This window comes from Sabethes cyaneus, chromosome 3, assembly GCF_943734655.1.
Source record: "Sabethes cyaneus chromosome 3, idSabCyanKW18_F2, whole genome shotgun sequence".
NCBI classification, from domain to species: Eukaryota; Metazoa; Arthropoda; class Insecta; order Diptera; family Culicidae; genus Sabethes; species Sabethes cyaneus.
Window position 1 is genome coordinate 155858205 of NC_071355.1, and position 19550 is coordinate 155877754.

The 19550-nt window shown below is 37.7% G+C and overlaps 1 protein-coding gene across 1 annotated transcript in view; it reads left to right on the top strand.

Moving 5' to 3' along the window:
* Window positions 1–19550, top strand: part of LOC128739168 (lachesin-like) — a 152628-nt gene that overhangs the window by 64441 nt on the left and 68637 nt on the right. Inside the window, exons 4-5 of the mRNA XM_053834597.1 lie at window positions 2302–2460; window positions 3112–3240. Of these exons, the coding sequence (XP_053690572.1) occupies window positions 2302–2460; window positions 3112–3240 (288 nt within the window). The remainder of the gene's footprint in view (window positions 1–2301; window positions 2461–3111; window positions 3241–19550) is intronic.

The window sequence follows — 19550 nt, forward strand, 5'->3', positions numbered from 1 at the left end:
GACTACAGACGAAATAAAATCAATAGGGTAAGGGATCTAGTTTTCGACCCCGTGCTATTTTTCGTACCACTGCTGAAACATTCATCAAATAGATTCCTAAGAAAAAGGTAGAGAAAAGCTATTATTTGGGATATTGTCAAGGTTGTTATTTTGCTAGAAATATTGCAATAACCCACCAAAATTTGCGTCTGTACGTCCTAATAATTAAGTTTTTTAAATTGGGACTGGAGTTCGAGTGTTTTCTTTTCGTCTAGTGAAAACAAATACGGAATCAAAATTTCCATAAATTGTGTATATTAGGAACTGAATTCATGCAATATGTTATTATAAAAAGAAAAAGCAATATTTCTGTCAAATTTTGTTTTGTTGCAGTGCGTATTTGTTTTTTATGATGTAATAAGAGACGTTTAAAAAAGTACGAAAATTGGAACGTGAAACTGTTTGTGTTTTAGATTTCGACCGATCGAAATAGCTTGCTGTATGCTTTCAAATCCGCTTGTTTCATTGTTCGACCCATAGTTCAAAAGCCTTGAAAGTGGAAAGCAGCCAGACCCGAAAGTAATTGTATGATTTCAGGCGTTTTCCGGGATTGCATTTCAAACATTTTCCATCTATTCATGCAAACGAGAAGGGTTATCGAAATAGTCTCCAAAAAAGTTTTACGGTTTAGTTTTTAAAAAAATAATATCAATGTTATATTACAGAAATGTTGCAGTTATTTTTTGCATTAAATTCATCAATTTAAACGACCCTCGACTTTGAAAATACATTATTTTGTACTTGGGTCGAATATTAGAACACGCAAAGGTCGAAAACTAAAACAAAGGGTCGAAAATTAGCTCCATGGGATATTGAATTGAAACGAGAAAATGAGTGAAAAATATACATCGTACACTTGTTTCCTTTTAAATGTTAATTGAGTATACATCCTTTTGTACTATTCTATCATATTTTCGAAAAAAAACAGCACTATTTGGACGATATATTGCAATTTGTTTGGTTTCTTAGGTCGAATTATAGTGCCCTTACCCTATCAAAATCAAATCAAAAGAGCCATTCAGTACCTATGTTAGACAGTTTTTTTGTACTGAATGAATATCATCCTATCACCAAGGATTTTTCGGGCTGAAAATTTTGTTCAGTACCACCCACAACATGCAAAATATGAAGGTTTGAATGCTTGAAATCGTGAATTTTTTTATAACTCTTTTGATTTGATTTTGATATTGATTTTATTTTATTGTCTGTAGTCTGTAAATTGTTGTTATCTGAATCCTATATGATTTTGAAGAAGTACTGATGAAATTTATTTTTGGAGGTCTGTCATAAATATCTTAAAAACCTTTTTTTTTTTTTTTTGATGATCGAAATTCTCTCATCTAATCACTATGCTCGAAACCGCAATAGTTGAGCTTAACTCAATTAAACATTGTCCTACAGCAGATTTCTTACTAAAAATCAGTATAGTCTCTTAATCAAGTAAACTTTTATTTCAATAACAAATGTTTAAATGGAAATTTCATACAAATTCATGGTTCACTTACATACTTTGATTATCTTAGTAGAAAAGAGTTAAACAACAGCGCAACAATAAACTGAAAGCGGGAAATATAAACTTCCAACTCGAAATAAGTTTAAAAAGTCAATCAGTCACTGCATAGGCTATTCGGTGACACAAACTGACAACCACACTGACCTACTGTCCAAAAACTCATCTTACTTAGGAAACATTCGGCAAAACAATCACGAATCGATTCTCGTCACTACCAGGTAATTCATCGAACGTGCTGCAGAGTTTCGCATTGCACTGCAGTTCGAAGAAAAAACTCAATTTAAATTTAAATCGCATTACGATCATTGCCGTCATCCGGGGCATAAATACCCGAGACGAGAGCTGCCGTGTTTCGTTAGTCCACATCCATCGTATATATTGCAGTACGGTTGAACAGCTTGACAATCACCCTAGCGATCGTCGGAAAAAAAATAAAGGTACATCCATCCGCATTCAGCAACAGGCCTTTATCCATAGAAAACATATAAAGCTGAAAAGGCAAAAAACAATTTTGGTATAAACATTTATTTATTTTCATTTCCCGTCAGTAAAATATATCGAAGTTTGCCTTCTTCCATCCGTCACCGGCAGTATCGTTTTTCCGTCCGATCCTTGCTTGGAACGCCAGCCATCGAAGCGAAGAATTCATCACCTTATTTTTTCTTGATTCGATTTCTGGTGCAGCAGCAAACCTATCACGTTTGGGATATTTCATTGACTTTTTCCGTCTGCTTTTCGTTTCGTTTCAGTGCCGCCGAACATTGACGATTCGCTGAGCTCGAGCGACGTCATTGTCCGGGAGGGATCCAACGTGACGTTGAAATGTCGCGCCACCGGGAGCCCTCATCCGTTAGTCAAGTGGAAGCGGGACGATAATTCTAAAATAGCTATTAATAAGTCGTTAAGTGGTAGGTATCGGCGGCCTGCAGGTACATGCGAGAACCTTGGTAAAGCGAAATCGGCAAACGACATTTCGGTAATTGGATCACTGAAAGGACCATTGCTGTTTACAGTTACATTTTTCTATTTTAATTTAATTGCCTTTGCTGTTTTAACTGTTTTATTTTCCTCTTTTCTGAGTTAAACTGTTGTACTTCGTTCAGTTCCTATAATTGTTTCCTTACATTTGTATTATATTATAATTTTTATCTATCTTATTTATTATTTTCCCTCTGAATCTTAGTTTATAATTTTCATATGTATTATTTCTATGATTTTCACATTAAACTTATAAAACTTTTTTTACTAAAAGAATTCCGATCAAAAGTTTCTTTCTTTTGCGCTCACTTTTACATCTGTACCAAAAAACTGCACTAAATTAGTGGAAAACGCAGACCTTTGTAAGCGAAGCCATTCTTCAACTGGCTAATTGTTCTTTCCGAAATTCCCACACTCGTAAACCTATCATAGAGAAAATGTTTTCCACAACTGCTGCCGAACCGTATGTCGTCCTAGCCGTTGTTCGCTTCAGCGTCTCAAACCACACCAACACAAACTGTCTGCATTAATAAATTTTCCTTATTTTCTTCCTGTCGCCTTTGCCGGATCGGTAATTGCAGTGCTCGAGTGGGACGGCGAATCGGTGGAGATATCGAAAATCTCCCGCCTGGACATGGGCGCATACCTCTGCATTGCATCCAACGGTGTACCGCCGACGGTGTCGAAGCGAATTAAAGTCAGCGTTGACTGTAAGTATACCACAACGTACACATACCCATGCAGTATGGCACCTCCTAGGAGTCGCCAAGTGGGCGATTTTTTCTTGTTCCGCAAAAAACTTACCGCCAAAGAGGGGTGCTCTGTTCGGTCACGGTATAATTTCTCCGGCAATTTAAATTAAATTCATTTGCATCACATTCAAATTACAAGCCTGTGGAGGTGCGGCTGCTGCTGCCGTCAACACACTCTCCACTCGAAAGGATTTTATGCTAACTAGCAGCAGGAGCAGGACGGGTTTCGTTTCAGTTCAGCCACCCGGCGGCATAAAGTGAAATGGGTAACAACGGAAAGAATATGGAAATTGAGGGTTTCTAATGAACCAGTTGCTTTTACAAAATGGATTAACCGGGAAGTCGTTAAATTTGTCACCTCTTCGCAGGGGTAATTAAGGGTATCATTGTTGCCGGAAATTTAACTTCCGGCAAGCCGAATACACCGGATATCCAACCTGTTGTTAACGCATTGTCAAGTTCTGCTTTGTTTGACATAAACAGCTATAATGAACGACCCCATATGGAGCGATCCCCGGGAGGAAATGAAAGTAATAGTGGAAACGACTAAATTTATGATTTGTTTCTTGTTTGGGAAACTATCTCCCGTTGTTTTGTCATTTGTACGCAATACAGGCATTAATCGTCAGAAAGGGTTTAAGTGGTTACTAAATATCGCCCATTTTTTAAATCACATACAAAACCATGTTTACTGTTTCGCAAATTATCTTTTCTAGTAAGATAACTACAGTCATTTGTGAACTGTGTTCGATAAACGAAGCCGTCTGCTATTTGCAAATTCCACAAGTAACTGTCAGTGTACAGAATAGATTTCGGTCCAGAACTACAAATTTACTTACTGCGATAGTCTCTCTCAGCCGAAATTCAGCTTCACTACAACTGATTTATGTTTGTGTTCTTACATATTGAACACCTGTGAGGCATGACCTAACCTAATTTTTAGCTGTTTTCTTACACTCTTAAATGTAAGTTGGATTTAGGTTGGGTTTAGCTAAAACGTGGTTATAACTACTGACTATGCCCCAAAGTCTCAGTAGTTTTCCAATCTAAAAATTAATAGAAGGAATCCAACAGTAGGGTTTAATTCGTAATTGCCTGTTCCCGTTCTATCCAATACAAATTACTACAAACATCCACGTTTTTATGACACACCATGTAAAATTGTATGATCTGCAGATTTTTTCGCAGAATGACGAATGACGCCGTCCTACACAAATACATGCGCGCTCATTTCTTAAACTTTGCAGTGATTTTTAATTCGGAAGATGGAAAATTTTTACGGACAGATTTAAAGACAATTCGACGAGCTTAAAAATAAAGTCAGCGGCGTAATTTCAATAAAATGCTCATAATCAAATTCTACGCATGATTTTAAACAAATTTTCACATATAAATTTTTTTCTTAAACCTAGCCTTTCTCAAGTAGTTGCATCCTGTGGGTAAATTTTAAATTTAAATATGCTCTTTTCAAATGCCAATAACATAAAAACTGCTCAGAAGCAGCCAATCAAATTTTGTACAGATATTTAGCAATATATTGGCTACCGAAATCAATTGAAATCACATCGGTCCAGGATCACAATTTTTACTTTAGTAGAATGTTAAAGTAGAACATAAATAGTTCCACCCTATCGTTGCTGATCAATAATGATCTTGAACGAATCCTTCAATGGTCTTTACGCAACCTATTGCCTATTAATATGTCAAAAACTAAAGCAATGATGCTGTGCAAGTTGAAAATCCCTCCCAGTCCTCCACAGTTATTTTTAGAAAGTGAGCAGGTCGAGTTTGTGGACCGTGCTAATATACTTGGTGTAATATTTAAGTCGACCTTAGACTGGAGTTCTCAAATCAATGCTCAGGTCGGTAAAATCTACGGTACATTAAAGCAGCTCAACATAGTAGCTAGATATTTAGATGTAAACACGAAACTCAAAATATTCAAAAGCCTGCTCTTCCCTCACCTAATATACCTATGCCGATTTTCTTTATATCAATGCATCAGCTGGTTCTCTGAACAAATTGCGGGTTGCAGTAAACGCATGTGCTAGGTATGTTTTTAATGTTTCTAGATTTGACAGCGTATCTCACTATTCAGTTAACCTATTAGGATGTCCTTTTTCGAAATTCTATGAGTTTCGGTCATGTGTTACTATTTTCAAAATTGTACGAACCAGAAATCCGGATTATATCTATACCGGATAGAATTTGGCATGTGGAGGTTTCTGGAGGCAAAAATATTTTCTATGGTGAATTAGGACCCCTCCCAACTTTAAGAGGGGGTGCTTCTACACAAATAACATACAAATTTCCTCATAATTCGAGAACTAATCAAGCAAATGGAACCATATTTTGCATGTGGGTGTTTTTGGAGGCAACCATTTTTTCTATGATGAATTAGGACCCCTTACCTTTTTAAGAGGGGGGGCTCTCATACAAACGAAATACAAATTTCCTCATAACTCTAGAACTAATCAAGCAAATGGAACCAAATTTGGCATGTGGGAGATTTTGGAGTCTTTAATTCATTTTACGATAATTAGAGACCTCTCACCCCTGTGGTAGGGGGATATGGACTCTCATACAAATAAAACAGAAATTTTTGCGAAACTCGAAAACTAATCGAACTCGAGAAATTCAAGACTCTTCCATAAAACATTAGTCAATACAAGACCACAAAAACTATCTATAGTAACACTACATCATTCAGGACGAGACGGTCGCGAGTGTTGCCGGTGACCCGCCGTCGGAAGCGCCGCCCACTGGGGGGCTTGCAAAACTCGAGATTGTGACAAAGATCATCCGAGATTCATGATTTATGTACAACACATGTTAATTTGTGGCAATACGAAGTTTGTCGGGTCAGCTAGTATATATATATATGAAAAGTTAGAACCATTACGCAACACTCGTACTATAAACTTCCGCATTGCATTGCTCTGCGTATTACGGTCAATCTCTGCTTGTAAGAGGCATTTCCTATTGGAACTATCTACCACAAACGTTAAAATCTTGTTTATCGACAAATGTTTTTAGAAGATCTGAAACTGAAAATATAGTTTATAGTATTAAATTGAAATTAATTATTTTGCATTACCAGAGATCCACCTAATTGTAGCATCAAAAAAGGCATTATGTCTTACGTTACAATAATTGTCAAATAAATAAATAAATAAACAAACAAACAATCTCTCAAGCAATCAAAACAATCGCTCAAACAATCAAAAAAATTTATAACGCCGAGTATTAAGGTTACTCAAAAGTTGCTGAGTCTCAATAAGAGAGATCTCAGCACACTTACCGGTCTTGTGACAGGACATTGTCCGAGTAAATAGGGGCCATCCATATACCACGTGGACAGTTTAGAGGGGGGGGGAGTATGAAAATGTCCACGTGGACAAGTTTTTTATACCAAAAACAGAAATTAGAAACAAAAATATTGAATTAATTATACATAGGTATTAGTATTAATCAGTGATTGTTTTTAGGCTCAAGTAAAGTTTTATCTTCGGATGAGGCATATGATGACGTAAACACATGAACCGAGTATTACGGAAGGATTCGCCTTCAGAAAATTTAACGAACCAAATCGCTTCGTTGTGTTGAAGTAGACGGCCAAGCTGAGGTGTTCTGTTTATGTTTTGACAGGGATATTCTTGACGGAGAAGAATCGTCGAGCGAAAGTCAAGCTGAAACGGACTTTCTTGCAATCGATAGTAATTCGCTGTAGACAAGATCACTATGAACAGAAGAACTAAGGTACTAACACCTCTAATACGCTGCATAAATTTGACAAATAATCCATGGAAAACTCAAATTTCCGCAGCGACTCCAAAACCGCATGCATTGTGCCGGGGCCGTTTGACTGGAGCTTCTTTTCACGTAAGCATTTTTAATAAATACTGCAAAAATCAAGTAGAAAACAAAATTTACACCATGCAGTTCTGTTTTGTTAAATTTTACATAAGGAAAAAAAAGTCCATGTGGACAAACAGGGAGGGGGGGGGGTGGTGGTTGAGTCAATGTCCACGTTTGTCCACGGAGGGGGACGGGGGGGTTGAAAATTGGTATTTTTCTGTCCACGTGGTATCTGGATGGCCCCATATCATCTTCGGAATCTCGGTTTCGTACAAGATGACATTTGTCGCCTGTGTAATGCCGAGACCGAAACCTCGGAACACTTGCTCTGCAATTATGGAGCACTAATAGAACGCATAGTCCGAGCTAGAACACATCTTTTGGACTAAGTTATCCGGAGTAGTGTCCTGAACGCTCACTGTCTGCATGTTGCTTCTCGCGCCCACGAAACGAGGGCATATAAAGAAAACATATCCTGCAGTTTCTTCTACATCCACGCATTTGGGACACTCGGGGGACTCCGCATGCCCGAACTTGTGCAGATACTGTCTAAAACAACCATGCCCTGACAGAATCTGTGTCAGGTGGAAGTTGACTTCGCTGTGGCGCCTGTCGACCCACCCGGATACTTCCGGAATAAGTCGGTGTGTCCACCAGCCCTTTGTGGAATTAGACCATGCCCGCTGCCATGTGGTCATCGAGGCCGATCTTGTGGTACTCCGTATGCCTCTAGTTCCACGTTGATTGAAGCACTCTACGTCCTCACTGACGATGATGCCAATAGGCATCATACCCGCCAAGACGCAGATTGTGTCATATGAAACTGTGCGATACGCTCTCGCCACTCTCAAACAAATGAGACGATAGGAACTTTCCAGCTTACCTAAGTAGCTTTTGGTTCCTAATGCCGATGACCACACCGGTCCGCCATACCTAGGTATGGACTGAACCACGTTGGCTAAAAGCCTTCGCTTGCTGCCATATACCGCAAAGCTATAAGACATCATACGAGACAATGCTGAAATAGCTGTGGAAGCCTTCTTGCAGGTATAGTCAACATGGCTCCTGAACTTGAGCTTGTCGTCGACCATGACTCCCGGGAGTTTGAAAGACCGCGTTGACGAAATAGTGCAGTTCCTGACGCTGATATTTGCTTGCTGCACTGACTTGCGGTTGTTCACCACGATAACCTCCGTTTTATGATGCGCTAGCTCCAGTTTCCTGGAGCGCAGCCAATCTTCGACAATACTTAAAGAGTGGGCAGCCGTCAACTTAACCTCTCTGATAGATTCACCGTACACTTCCAAGGTGATATCCTACAATCACAACCCCTACCGGGAACTTTAGCTTTAACACCTCATCATACATGACGTTCCACAACACCGGGCCCAGTATGAAACCTTGCGGAACCCCTGCGGTGATTGGAACGCACTTCTGACCCTCCGTGTTAAGTGAACTCATTTAGTATTTATAATATACTCCTTAACCCTTACCGTGGCAACTAAGCGTAGAATTAACACAAACTTTAGCGAAACATAATGTTCACTTTCGAGAGAACCCATTAATATTCTTTTTGTTGAAAAAATAGCTGAAAAATTTGAAAAAATTGGTGGCAATGTAGTTGCCACTGCCCGTCTAGCGCAAAACGTTGCCAGTTAAGCCAAAAAACATGTTCTCGAATATTCGTACTAAGTTTTTGGATAAATCCGCATAATCTATCATAAAACGCCGTAAATAGAATATTACCATCCAAAAAGTTTTAAATTTATCGGTTTTTCTACGAATTTAAACCAAATTTACATTTGACACTCAAAAATCGAGATTTGTGTTCATTAAAGTGGCTCGCAAATTACCATTTTTACAAATTCAGCGATTGAAAAACTTTGACAATGTTGCCAAAGGTTATCAGAACCTATTGAGTACATAATATGCTAAAGTAATATTGTTAGAGAAGCTAAAACAATTTTTTTCGTTGGTGGCAATATAGTTAGACTAATCTCAAGTTTTTAGTCTTGACCTTGAAATGCGGTCATACATATATATTAATGTTTTTTGAAACGATGGTTCCACAATTGATGGAGGGACGGTAGGGGAAAGAAATGACAATTTTGGTTAAGGTGGGGAAGAGCGGAAAGGAAAGGAGGGGGGATATTGGTAGCTTCGCTTGACAAGTAGTCATTTTGACTCCTACCTTTTGTCCAATGCTGGAAGGTGCATGAGACGAACCAAGCTATAATCCGATAACCCAACCAAAACGCGTCGCTATCTTGATAAGTGGATTTTGCGGTCTCCTTTTGTCCAGTGCCTCTATGGTTCAAAGGTACAAGTACCAGCGAACCACATGCCCTGGCGGGTGTTGTGGGTTCGAATCCGGTTATAATCTCAGATTATAGCTTGGTTCGTCTCATGCACCTTCCAGCATTGGACAAAAGGTAGGAGTCAAAATGACTACTTGTCAAGCGAAGCTACCAATATCCCCCCCACCTTTCCTTTTCGCTCTTCCCCACCTTCGCCAAAATTTTCATTTCTTTCCCCTACCAATCCTTCATCAATTGCAGAACCATCGTTTCAAAAAGTAGGCAATATGGTTGCCACTGCCTTATAAAGGGTAAAACAATAGGTATAAAAAATTAAAGAGTAATATTCAATTACGTTTCCATTTGGATGTTTCTGCAGACGTTGACGGGTCGAATGAGAGTTTATTTTCTCTTTTCAGAGAGCGAAATTAGGCGCTATTGGCTGGGCGTATTGCAGCCTGGCTTTTGGTCTAAAAACCATAAGTTCATCCTCGAGGGTCAGGAGTATCACTTAACCTTTATTAGCAAAGATAGTCCCAACGACTGCATAATGTAACCTGTAAATCAATCAATATCTTCAAGGGAAGTGTTTGGTACGGGAGGTCCACGCTTTCTTCCTTCCCCTTGATTTCAATGAGTTAAATGGAATTAAGTATCATTTCTACCCGAGCAGGAGCGAAGAGCAAAATAATATCAAAATGTATTATTGGCAATCGAATAACTCGTATCAAAATTTGGTCTTGTTTTGGCTGACATAGTTAGTAAAATAACAAAAAATAATATCAAAATTTTACTCCCTTAAGGCCAAAAGAATAACTACTTGTGTTATTTGAATAACAAAGCAATATCATGACTGTATTCAGAGTTTAGAATAACATATTTTAGTATTATTAAGCTATTGAATAACAAATGCAGTAGTATATGAGACATTAAAAAATCATTTTATAAAATATTTATAAGCTAAACTCTCTTTAATCAATATATCGAATGTCATTTTAAGGCCAAAATAAGATATGATAACAAAATCAGTTATTAAACTCATCTTACAACCACTGTTTTAAATATCTAATCAATAACAAAATGTGCTATCAATGTAGCTCCATATCTTATCAATAACAAAATATACCATTATTACACAGTTTGATATTGTTTTTGTATTATTTTGCTCTTCGCTCCTGCTCGGGTAATTTCACTTGTTTCTTTGGAATTCTCTCTGCAGTACATGCTGCGCAGTCGCCTGGCCGTTGACAAGAAAAATGATCGATTCAAGCAATCGTCATTTTCCAGCATGCCTTCAAGCAAAGATGGTTCGATCACTTTGACTCAATTTTGATTCATTTGACAGTACCGTCTCAACCGAGCAAAATTTGACAAAGATATGTATGAGACTTTTATAGAACTAGTTATTATCTACAATTTTGCTGAAAGCAATTTTGCTGTATCTTATGTATTTACGGTGCTACAATGCTAGTACCTCTTTATTAACTAAATGAACGTTCATCTAGTCACTAAAGAGTTACTAGCATTGTAGCGCCGTAACTACAAAAGATACAGCAAAACGTACTTCACCAAAATTGTAGATAATAACTTGTTCAATAAAAGTCGCATACATATCTTTGTCAAATTATGCTCGGCTGAGACCGTACTCTCAGATTAAATCAGGAAAAACGTAAATAAAATGCTATACTATCTATATCAAAGTTGTTGTATGTCATCAAAAGCAACTTTTGGCATGAATGAATTTTTGATTAATCCACCTAAAAATGAGATAAAAAATTTATTTTTTCAACAATTTGATAAAACAATATGGTTTCTTCAGCAAACTTGTAGAAAATAAAATTTGAAAAATCTTTGCCCAACACACTTTGGCTCTATCTCTTCAAATAAACGATCTACAACATTTTCTGTATGAACAACATCTAAAAACTAAAAAAATCCATTTAACTATTTTGGATGGGATTTTGAAGGTCCACTATGTTCTAGAGACTTGTCTATAATTTCAAAACACATGCTTTTGTCATAATACCATAACAATATCTTAATGCTTCATGTTAGTTTTATGACTTTTTTGCCGAAAAATAGTACATTTTCGTGGAACATCTCCGAAAGTGGTCAATAGTTGTGGAAAACATAATAATCATTTGAAAGATTAACATTTTGGCTTCCGCTCTTAGGTATATTCATTAGTATCCCTTGGTTAGTTTGGGACTAAAGCGTCTCTCAAAAATTGTCATTTACAACCTTCCATCACTATTCTTTAATTCTTTAACCCAAGACTGCTCGACATAATTACATACTATTTTGAATTACTCTTTTTTGAGTGTCCGCGAGTGAGGCAGATGAAAAAAAGGCCTATCCATAGTGCTCGCACTCTTTTTCATCGTGATATTAAAGTGTTTCGCAAAAGTGTGTGCGCAAAACAGTGAATAAAAGAGTCATGTTTCTCGTTCTTGCATAAAAGTAATGAAATACAAAATTTTGCTAATTTGAAACTTTCGACGAACATAATTCATACTGCAGTAATCGTTAATACCGTGTACATCATAGACTTCAGTCAATTTATTGACTCCAAATTAAACAAACGCAAGAAGATGATTTCAACCAACTCCATCAGTGTTCAACTAACTATACACCTTAAAGCATTATAACAGCAGTGCACCGGAAGGAAAAATTTAAATTCTAATACCAATAATCTATTCCCCCCCGGCAGCCAGCGGTAAATGATGGCAGTGAAAATTCGAACAGTCACCCGATGGAAGAAAAATCGCAACTTCATTCCGACGCTATATCATCCAGTCCGCTCCACCCACCTAATCCTCTTCCAGCTCTCGTAACCGTCGTCATCGCCGTTGATCTATGAACCGTGGCACGGCATACAGGCGAACAGGAAGAAATCGCCAAAAAAATCGTTTCTCGGCGATAAAATGTAAAAAGAACGGCATTTCCCACCCGTGTCTGGTTCCGATGCGGTATTCCCATTCACTAGGCGAATTTCCTCTCGCTGAATGTGGCCTTGCGTCAGCCACCGTACGATGAACGAATGGAACGACAGCAACCGCCTTGCATGCCGCCACCGCCACTGGCTCATACATAAAAAATTAAAGCTACACTACTTGATGTTGATACGGTTCGGATTTACTTCCTTTATCTGTCTTCAAATTCACACATGCCCCCAGGGAGGATGTGAATTGGCTCGTACAACATCGATCGTGGAGTACCGCCTGCTGCTAGGAGCAAAGAAAGAAAGACGGCACGCTAGCAAGAACATCCCGACTTGGGCTTAAGACGCAAAAGTGAGGAAAAGCGTTTCTTCCGTAGGCAAGGATAGCAGGAAGGATGATTTGGAAGGTGTGAACGAAATAATAAAAATAAATATTTGAAGCAAATCAACTGCTAAAGCGAGATCCATGGGGAACAACGAGGTAGCGAATGGGCGCTTATAAAGAGAAGGGTTGCCATTTCTTGGACAACAATGATTAGTTATCACATGGTTGAATTACTATTCATAGTAAGAAATAACTTCAATAGTAAATGTAAATGAAATCGACAGTAAAGACTAATCTGCTGAGATTTAGTTATTTTACTAATCACGCCATACCACGTGGGTTGACAATATCGGTTAGAACATGCCACACTGCTGCGGTCTTTCCCTAAACAGTATCTAATCCACAAAGCGATATTAGCATTCAAGATACCTTCGATTGAGCACATGTAAGCCTTCCATGAAAGCGAGAACAATTCCACCGAAGACCGAGCCCACGATATTGGTGGGAACCGTGAAGAACACCCTCCCAAGTAGGTGGCGAACCGGAGATAACGTACAGCTTGAGTTTTATCTTTTGCTACATCAGTGGCTTAATAATCCGAATTACAGCTTTTACTCGGTTTCTTTTTTTTTTGCTGTATGTTAGGCACACTTGATTGAAGACCCACCGTATCTGTGAAGCTATGCCTTTCATTCGTATCGAAGCTACCGGGAAAGGAAAATCGAATATCACGTTTTACGGTCGGTCGAATACGAAAGCACGTGCAATCAAATAAATTAGGATTTTTATACTCCTTCCAATTCTTGCGGTTAGTTGGTCAGATATATTAAATGGTGGTTCAGTTTTGTATCGGTGCGTTATCATTAAATAGTAGCTCTTCAATCAAAATAGAATCATAAATCGAATTCTTATTTTAGTTATGATTTAAATCTAGAATCTTAAGATTTAAATTCTTAGGTTTACAACAGTAATGAATCTTTGTATAATTCCTAAATTAGCTAACTAATTAAAACATTTTAGTGAATATTACTCGAAGCTCCTATTTCTGTGATATGTTCATTCGAATAACTTTCTGAATCAGACTATAGGCATACTAATTTAAACGTAAACAAAACCATTTTGGTTATGTTTATAACAGCAGCTACAATTGCCCCTTTTCAATGTCTAGATCATGTAAACCTCCGTTCTTTATTTCTATTTAGCTGTAAACCACAATTTCAACAATGAAATAACGATTAAGTCCTGATTCTTTAGTATACGATTGACCGCAATCCCATGGGCATAATGACACACTTCCAGAAAGCATCCTTTAGCCGCAAGCCATATGACGCTAGAACATGGCACACCTTGCCGCCACTCTGTAGCAACTAAGGGAAATCAGACAGACATCGTTTTAATGATGTCGTAAAGAGGCAAACTCTACCCAAAAGCAAAATATCTTTCTGCTACGGTACTGATCACACCGCAGCAAGGATAAGCTAGGGTGGACAACCAACGCTCATCTCATGACCAACATTTTACACGTTCTTCTTAGCTAGAGCTAGAAAGGTCGCAAACGATTACTTAAGAGCTTCAATAAACAGGACTAAACAGTGCGGCCCAATACAACCCTAACTAAATAGATAGGTATAGATTTTATATCTTCTCCTGTAAGCACTACCCTGACCCTCGACAGGAACGGGTGGTTTGGCTTACAAAAGTGTTGATTGTATTTGGCCCCATAAAAATTTGTGGTTAGAAGATTTGACGACTCTTGAGGATAATGGCCGGTCCCCGACGGTAAACGGAATATTGGAGTAAATTGAATCGCCATCATAAGAATCTACCGTCCTTTTCATCCCGGATATTTGTGTTAAGTATCCCCAGGGCAGAATTGAGAAAATCTTTTCCAACAGCCAAATCACTGTGTGCTGTTCGTTTCAACATCAGAAACTGTAGAAAAAGAAATTAAATATTTATGAATATATATCTGCTCATCGTGGGATGCACATAAAGATGTTTCTGATTTCCTTTGGCATAGAAAGAGCTTCCCACAAGAAGCAACTAAGTTTCTCATACATCACAAGCGTAAAAAATCTACAATTTCGCTACTTTTTACAGTTGAGGCTTGACGACTGTGCTACTTTCTTTTGCAGCTTTTAATAACAGGGTGCAAGCAAGCTTTAAACCGTCAAGATGAGTTACTTTTGACTCATTTCTAACGTTTTTATTAACTAAAGGTTTGTTACTGTAGTGCTTTTAAACTAAGTTTAGGTCTATAATCCACAAAACCCGCAGACAATAATAATTTAAAACTACGAAAAAACTTGGAAAATCGAGCATTAGAAAAATTTCTCACGGGTTATTATTTAATTTATTTGCATACTGTCTTCAGCCTAATGTTGTCCAGACTGGATTTAGTTTACATTACAAAAACTTTTTTCATGCCAACGTAAGAACCTATAACTCAATATTTAGTGAACGGGACATAACATGAATGAGGATAATGCTCCAATAATATCGCCGCTCTTCAGTTTGACTAAGTTAAGGATGTAGATGCTCCATCTCTTCAAGATAATCAGTTGGACATCACCCCGTTGATGGGAAACATATCTCCCGAAATCGGTCGGTTTAAAAGGTAAACTATCCGTTTGTAAGAACTATTAGTGTTATGTCCCGTTCACTAAATATTTAGTTTACATTCATAATATTATTTTTAAAGCTAATTCTAGTTAAATTAAAATCAAAGAAATGCAAAACTTTTTACGATTATATGTACGATTATATATGTAGATTGTGTTTTCAATGAATATGCTCAACCTACTGACAAATAAAAAAACTATCCAAAGAAGCCTGACTGAACGGTATTATAAGAAACATATTAAAAATGCTTCTGAAGTCGACGGTAGGCGAACGCGGCGGTGGATATCAAATATAGGCAGATTAAAACTATGAAAATTAATTTATATCCGGTAATAATGCTCTAGGCGTACTTTACCACACTAATGCTGCCGCAAAAATGTTCTTCTAGTATCTGAATAAATGAATACAATATTTTAAAACAAAACAAATCGGTAAATATTCAAATATTTACTGATTTTAATTTATTTGTCACAACAACAGCGTACTCCAAAATGCTGCGGACAAGTGCACAATATAATGATTTAAGCGCTTATATATCCTGGAATATGTTGGTATTTCTGTTCACGAATCTAAGTAATGCGTAGACCTTAGCAGTGATTGTTGAGATGTGTTCGTTGAATTTGGTATTGGAATCAATAGTAACGCCCTGGCTCTGTCCGATAGTGTATCCGTTTCGCAGGGACTCACGTCGACGGTTAAAGGACATGCCGAAACATTTCATGACATTTATTTGCATACCATTTAGAGTGCACCATCGCGAAAGAGAATCAATATCGTTTAGGAGAGTACGGCAGTCAAGTCTGGTTTTCATTTCGTGGAATATCTAAGTCGTCTGCGTATATCAGCTTATGTTAGCTCAAAAGGCTGCCCAGCTCATCAACAAAAAGTACAAATATCTAAACCCCCAGATGGTTCCCTTGGGGCACGCCAGATGGTATTTCGAAACAAGACGAATTAATAATTTTGATATTGACATATGCGGAGCGGTCGGTAAGATAAGATTGGATACAATGTGTCGCCCAGTTTGGTAAGCCCAAGTACCTCAGTTTTTCTACTGCGAGTGCATGTGGAACTTTGTCGAATGCCTTGTTGAAGTCAACGTATATTGCATTAACCTGTCCTCTCCTTTCTATTATACTCTTGATCAACGAGTTGACGAATACCATCAAATCCGTGGTTGAGATTGTTTTTTCATAAAACCGTATTGGAGTTCGGAAATTATTGGGCGCACTGCATGATATACAACATCATAGATCATCTTTTCAAGAACTTTAGGGAGACAACTTAGAATTGAAATTCCGCGATAGTTTTCAATGTCGTGGATATTTCCAGCCTTGGTTGGGAAAATGTCACGATCACGTGACCAATTGAAGATTATTAACATGAGCGAAACGAGTGACGTAGCAAATTGTATAATGAACGAGGATGACAAACTATCAGCGCCAGGACCTTTTGAGGAATCTACCGACGAAAGTACTTCTTCCATACCCTCTATGCCTATGCCGGTCAGTCATTCACGAAGTTCTTCCGACGTACAAGAAGGAGACGTATTCGTGAACACATTCTTAATGAACTTAGCAAAAAGTTTAGCAGCAGCTCCCGCGGAGTCGGCGCAAGTTTCTTTTTGGGAAATGTTATGCGGAACGCCGTCGTTCCGTCTTAGCTTTTTTAAAAGGTCAAGAAAGTCGATGGAACCCACTTTACATTCGCTTCAGTGCGCAATATGTGCTCACGGAATACTGTGTTCAGCCAGGAACTCACGAAGTAAAAAATAAAAAGGGTGTTACGATCAACATTTTTATCAAAAAAGAATGCGCCTAAATTAATACAGTATTCTATTAAAAAAATCAAATCCTTTTTCTTTACAAAGTCTACTTAAGGATAAACGTTCAATAGCTCCAGGTTGAAACCAATTTGCACGTGTCGAAACGCAAAACGAATTGGTGGACAAGTAGCTCAGGACCGAGTACAGTGGAGAGGAATTCTTGACCGGGCTCCCGGGTTCTATGCTGGTAGAAGAAGACAAATCCTCCAGAAACGTCGGGAGTACGTTTCCTCCTCCTTTTCCTCCTCTAGCAGCGTGAACTTCAACGTGATTGAGCCGTCTAATACGTTAGACTCGTCTGTTCCTAGTGCAGATAGGATTATTAAAGACAGCAACGTGACCGGCCCACCGTTGTCTCCCAACTTTCACCGAGTGTACGATATAAATTTCTCCAATCAGTGCCTAAGGGCCGTGGTTCATACGTGCTTCACACCTCGCTTTCCATTTTTACTCCATCAAAAATATTAGGCAAAATATTTCGTTGAAATATCAGTAAGTGCACGTATATCTTCCATAAGCAAAATTACAGTCTCAAATACGTAGATTTACCGATATGATCAGCGTTTTGTACATTGTCAGATCTGTGCGGTGGAGTATGCTTCTTGAACAAAATAATTTGCAGAGGGAAAAGTAGACCCAGGACGCACCCGATATTTTTTTCTCTGGTGCCTCTTCCTACCATATATTTGGTTTTAGGGGCATTCATTTCTAACCAAATCCTCGTAGCCTTCGTTTTCAGTTCGGTGTAGATTGTCTACAGCTTCCCAATGTCGACTGCGAAAGTTGGGAGTTGGTTATTTTTGCTAAAGAGCGTTCCTTTTGTTTCGATGCCCGCTCGCCTTATTACACCTTCAATAACGATGTTAAATAACATACAACGGGCCACATCAAAGTTTCATGGATTTTAAGGCAGCATACGAAAAAGTAGAGCACGAACAGCTATAACAGATAGTGCACTAGAACGGATTTCAGGACAGATTGACGCGGTTGATCAAAGCTACTCTGGAGCGAGTGATGTGCTACGTGTGTATTTAGGGGGTACGCTCGAGTCCTTTGAAATCGCGCAGAAGATTACGGCAAAGGGATGGACTATCCTATACGTAATTAAACATCTCTATTGATGGTCGTAACCTCCCAGATGACCTCAACGTACGACACTGGTCCAAAAAGCGAGTCGTTGCATATTCGGATCTCAACTGGAAGAGGCTGTAAGAGTCAAATAGGATCATAGCACTATCCGATCAGATGATTCTAACAGAAATATTATAGAATTGTAGCTCCGGTTGATACAGTGGTTTACCGATTTTATCTACCCCTCCGAAAATTTTTAGTAGATATATTTGGAAAGTAGACAAATTTGGGAAAAAATAAATAATAAATTGCTCTAAAATACTAAAAAACCAAATATATTGTTAAAATCAATCATTTTCTTCAAATGTATTATTTCAGTGTAACGCATAGGACTCATTTTATTCATATCAAGCCAATGCATATCATAATAATGCTATCATGCATATCAACTCAGCAATTTTATGAAAAAAGACATATCGAAATTCAAAATTGCTCCGATTTGATTCCAATTTTGTGGACTTATTTCTTTGCAGTAAATTTTAGAACCGTATTTTTATTTATCACTTGACTTTTTTTTCTGAGTTAGTGTGGTGCCAAAAATTATCATTTTTGCCACCTTTCTTTCTTTAAAAATTCATAACTTTTGAACCACTGAAACGATTTTAATGATGTTAATACCAAATGGAAAGTATTTTAATAAGCTTTTCGGGAAAAAAATTCAACAGTAGCTCAAACCCAGCTATTACCAAATTTTACAAAATCTCATAAAGAAAAAGAAAAAAAGAAGCGTTACAAAATAAATAGATGTTACTTTGCGTATTTGATTCTAGCATTTTCATACCTATTCTGTGTATAACTACATACTACATATACCAAATAAATTACAAAGAAATATTCTCTGTTATGCATAAATTCATGAAAACTTCCAAATGTTCGTGCCACATGGTTGTAATGACAATTTAAAAATAAGGTAGATAAAAACGGGTCAAAATGGTAGACAAAATCGGGGGTACCTAAAATCGGGAGTAGATTAAACCAGGTCTATAATCGGAATACCACTGTATATCTAATAAAGTGTGTTATAAATGTGATAGCAAAACTTGCGTCACAGGAAATGTTTACACAGAATCTATCTCGTTCTGTTACTCATAACATGCTTTATTACATTTTGTTTATAAAGCAGGGCAGAATTCTGGTTTTTGTGGCAGATCATGATATAAACTAGATCAAATTATATCATTATTTGATATATTTGTGATATGCACAAAACGAATTTTGTTACAATTTGTGTTATTTTAACTACTAACAAGACCACGTTTATAAAAAACG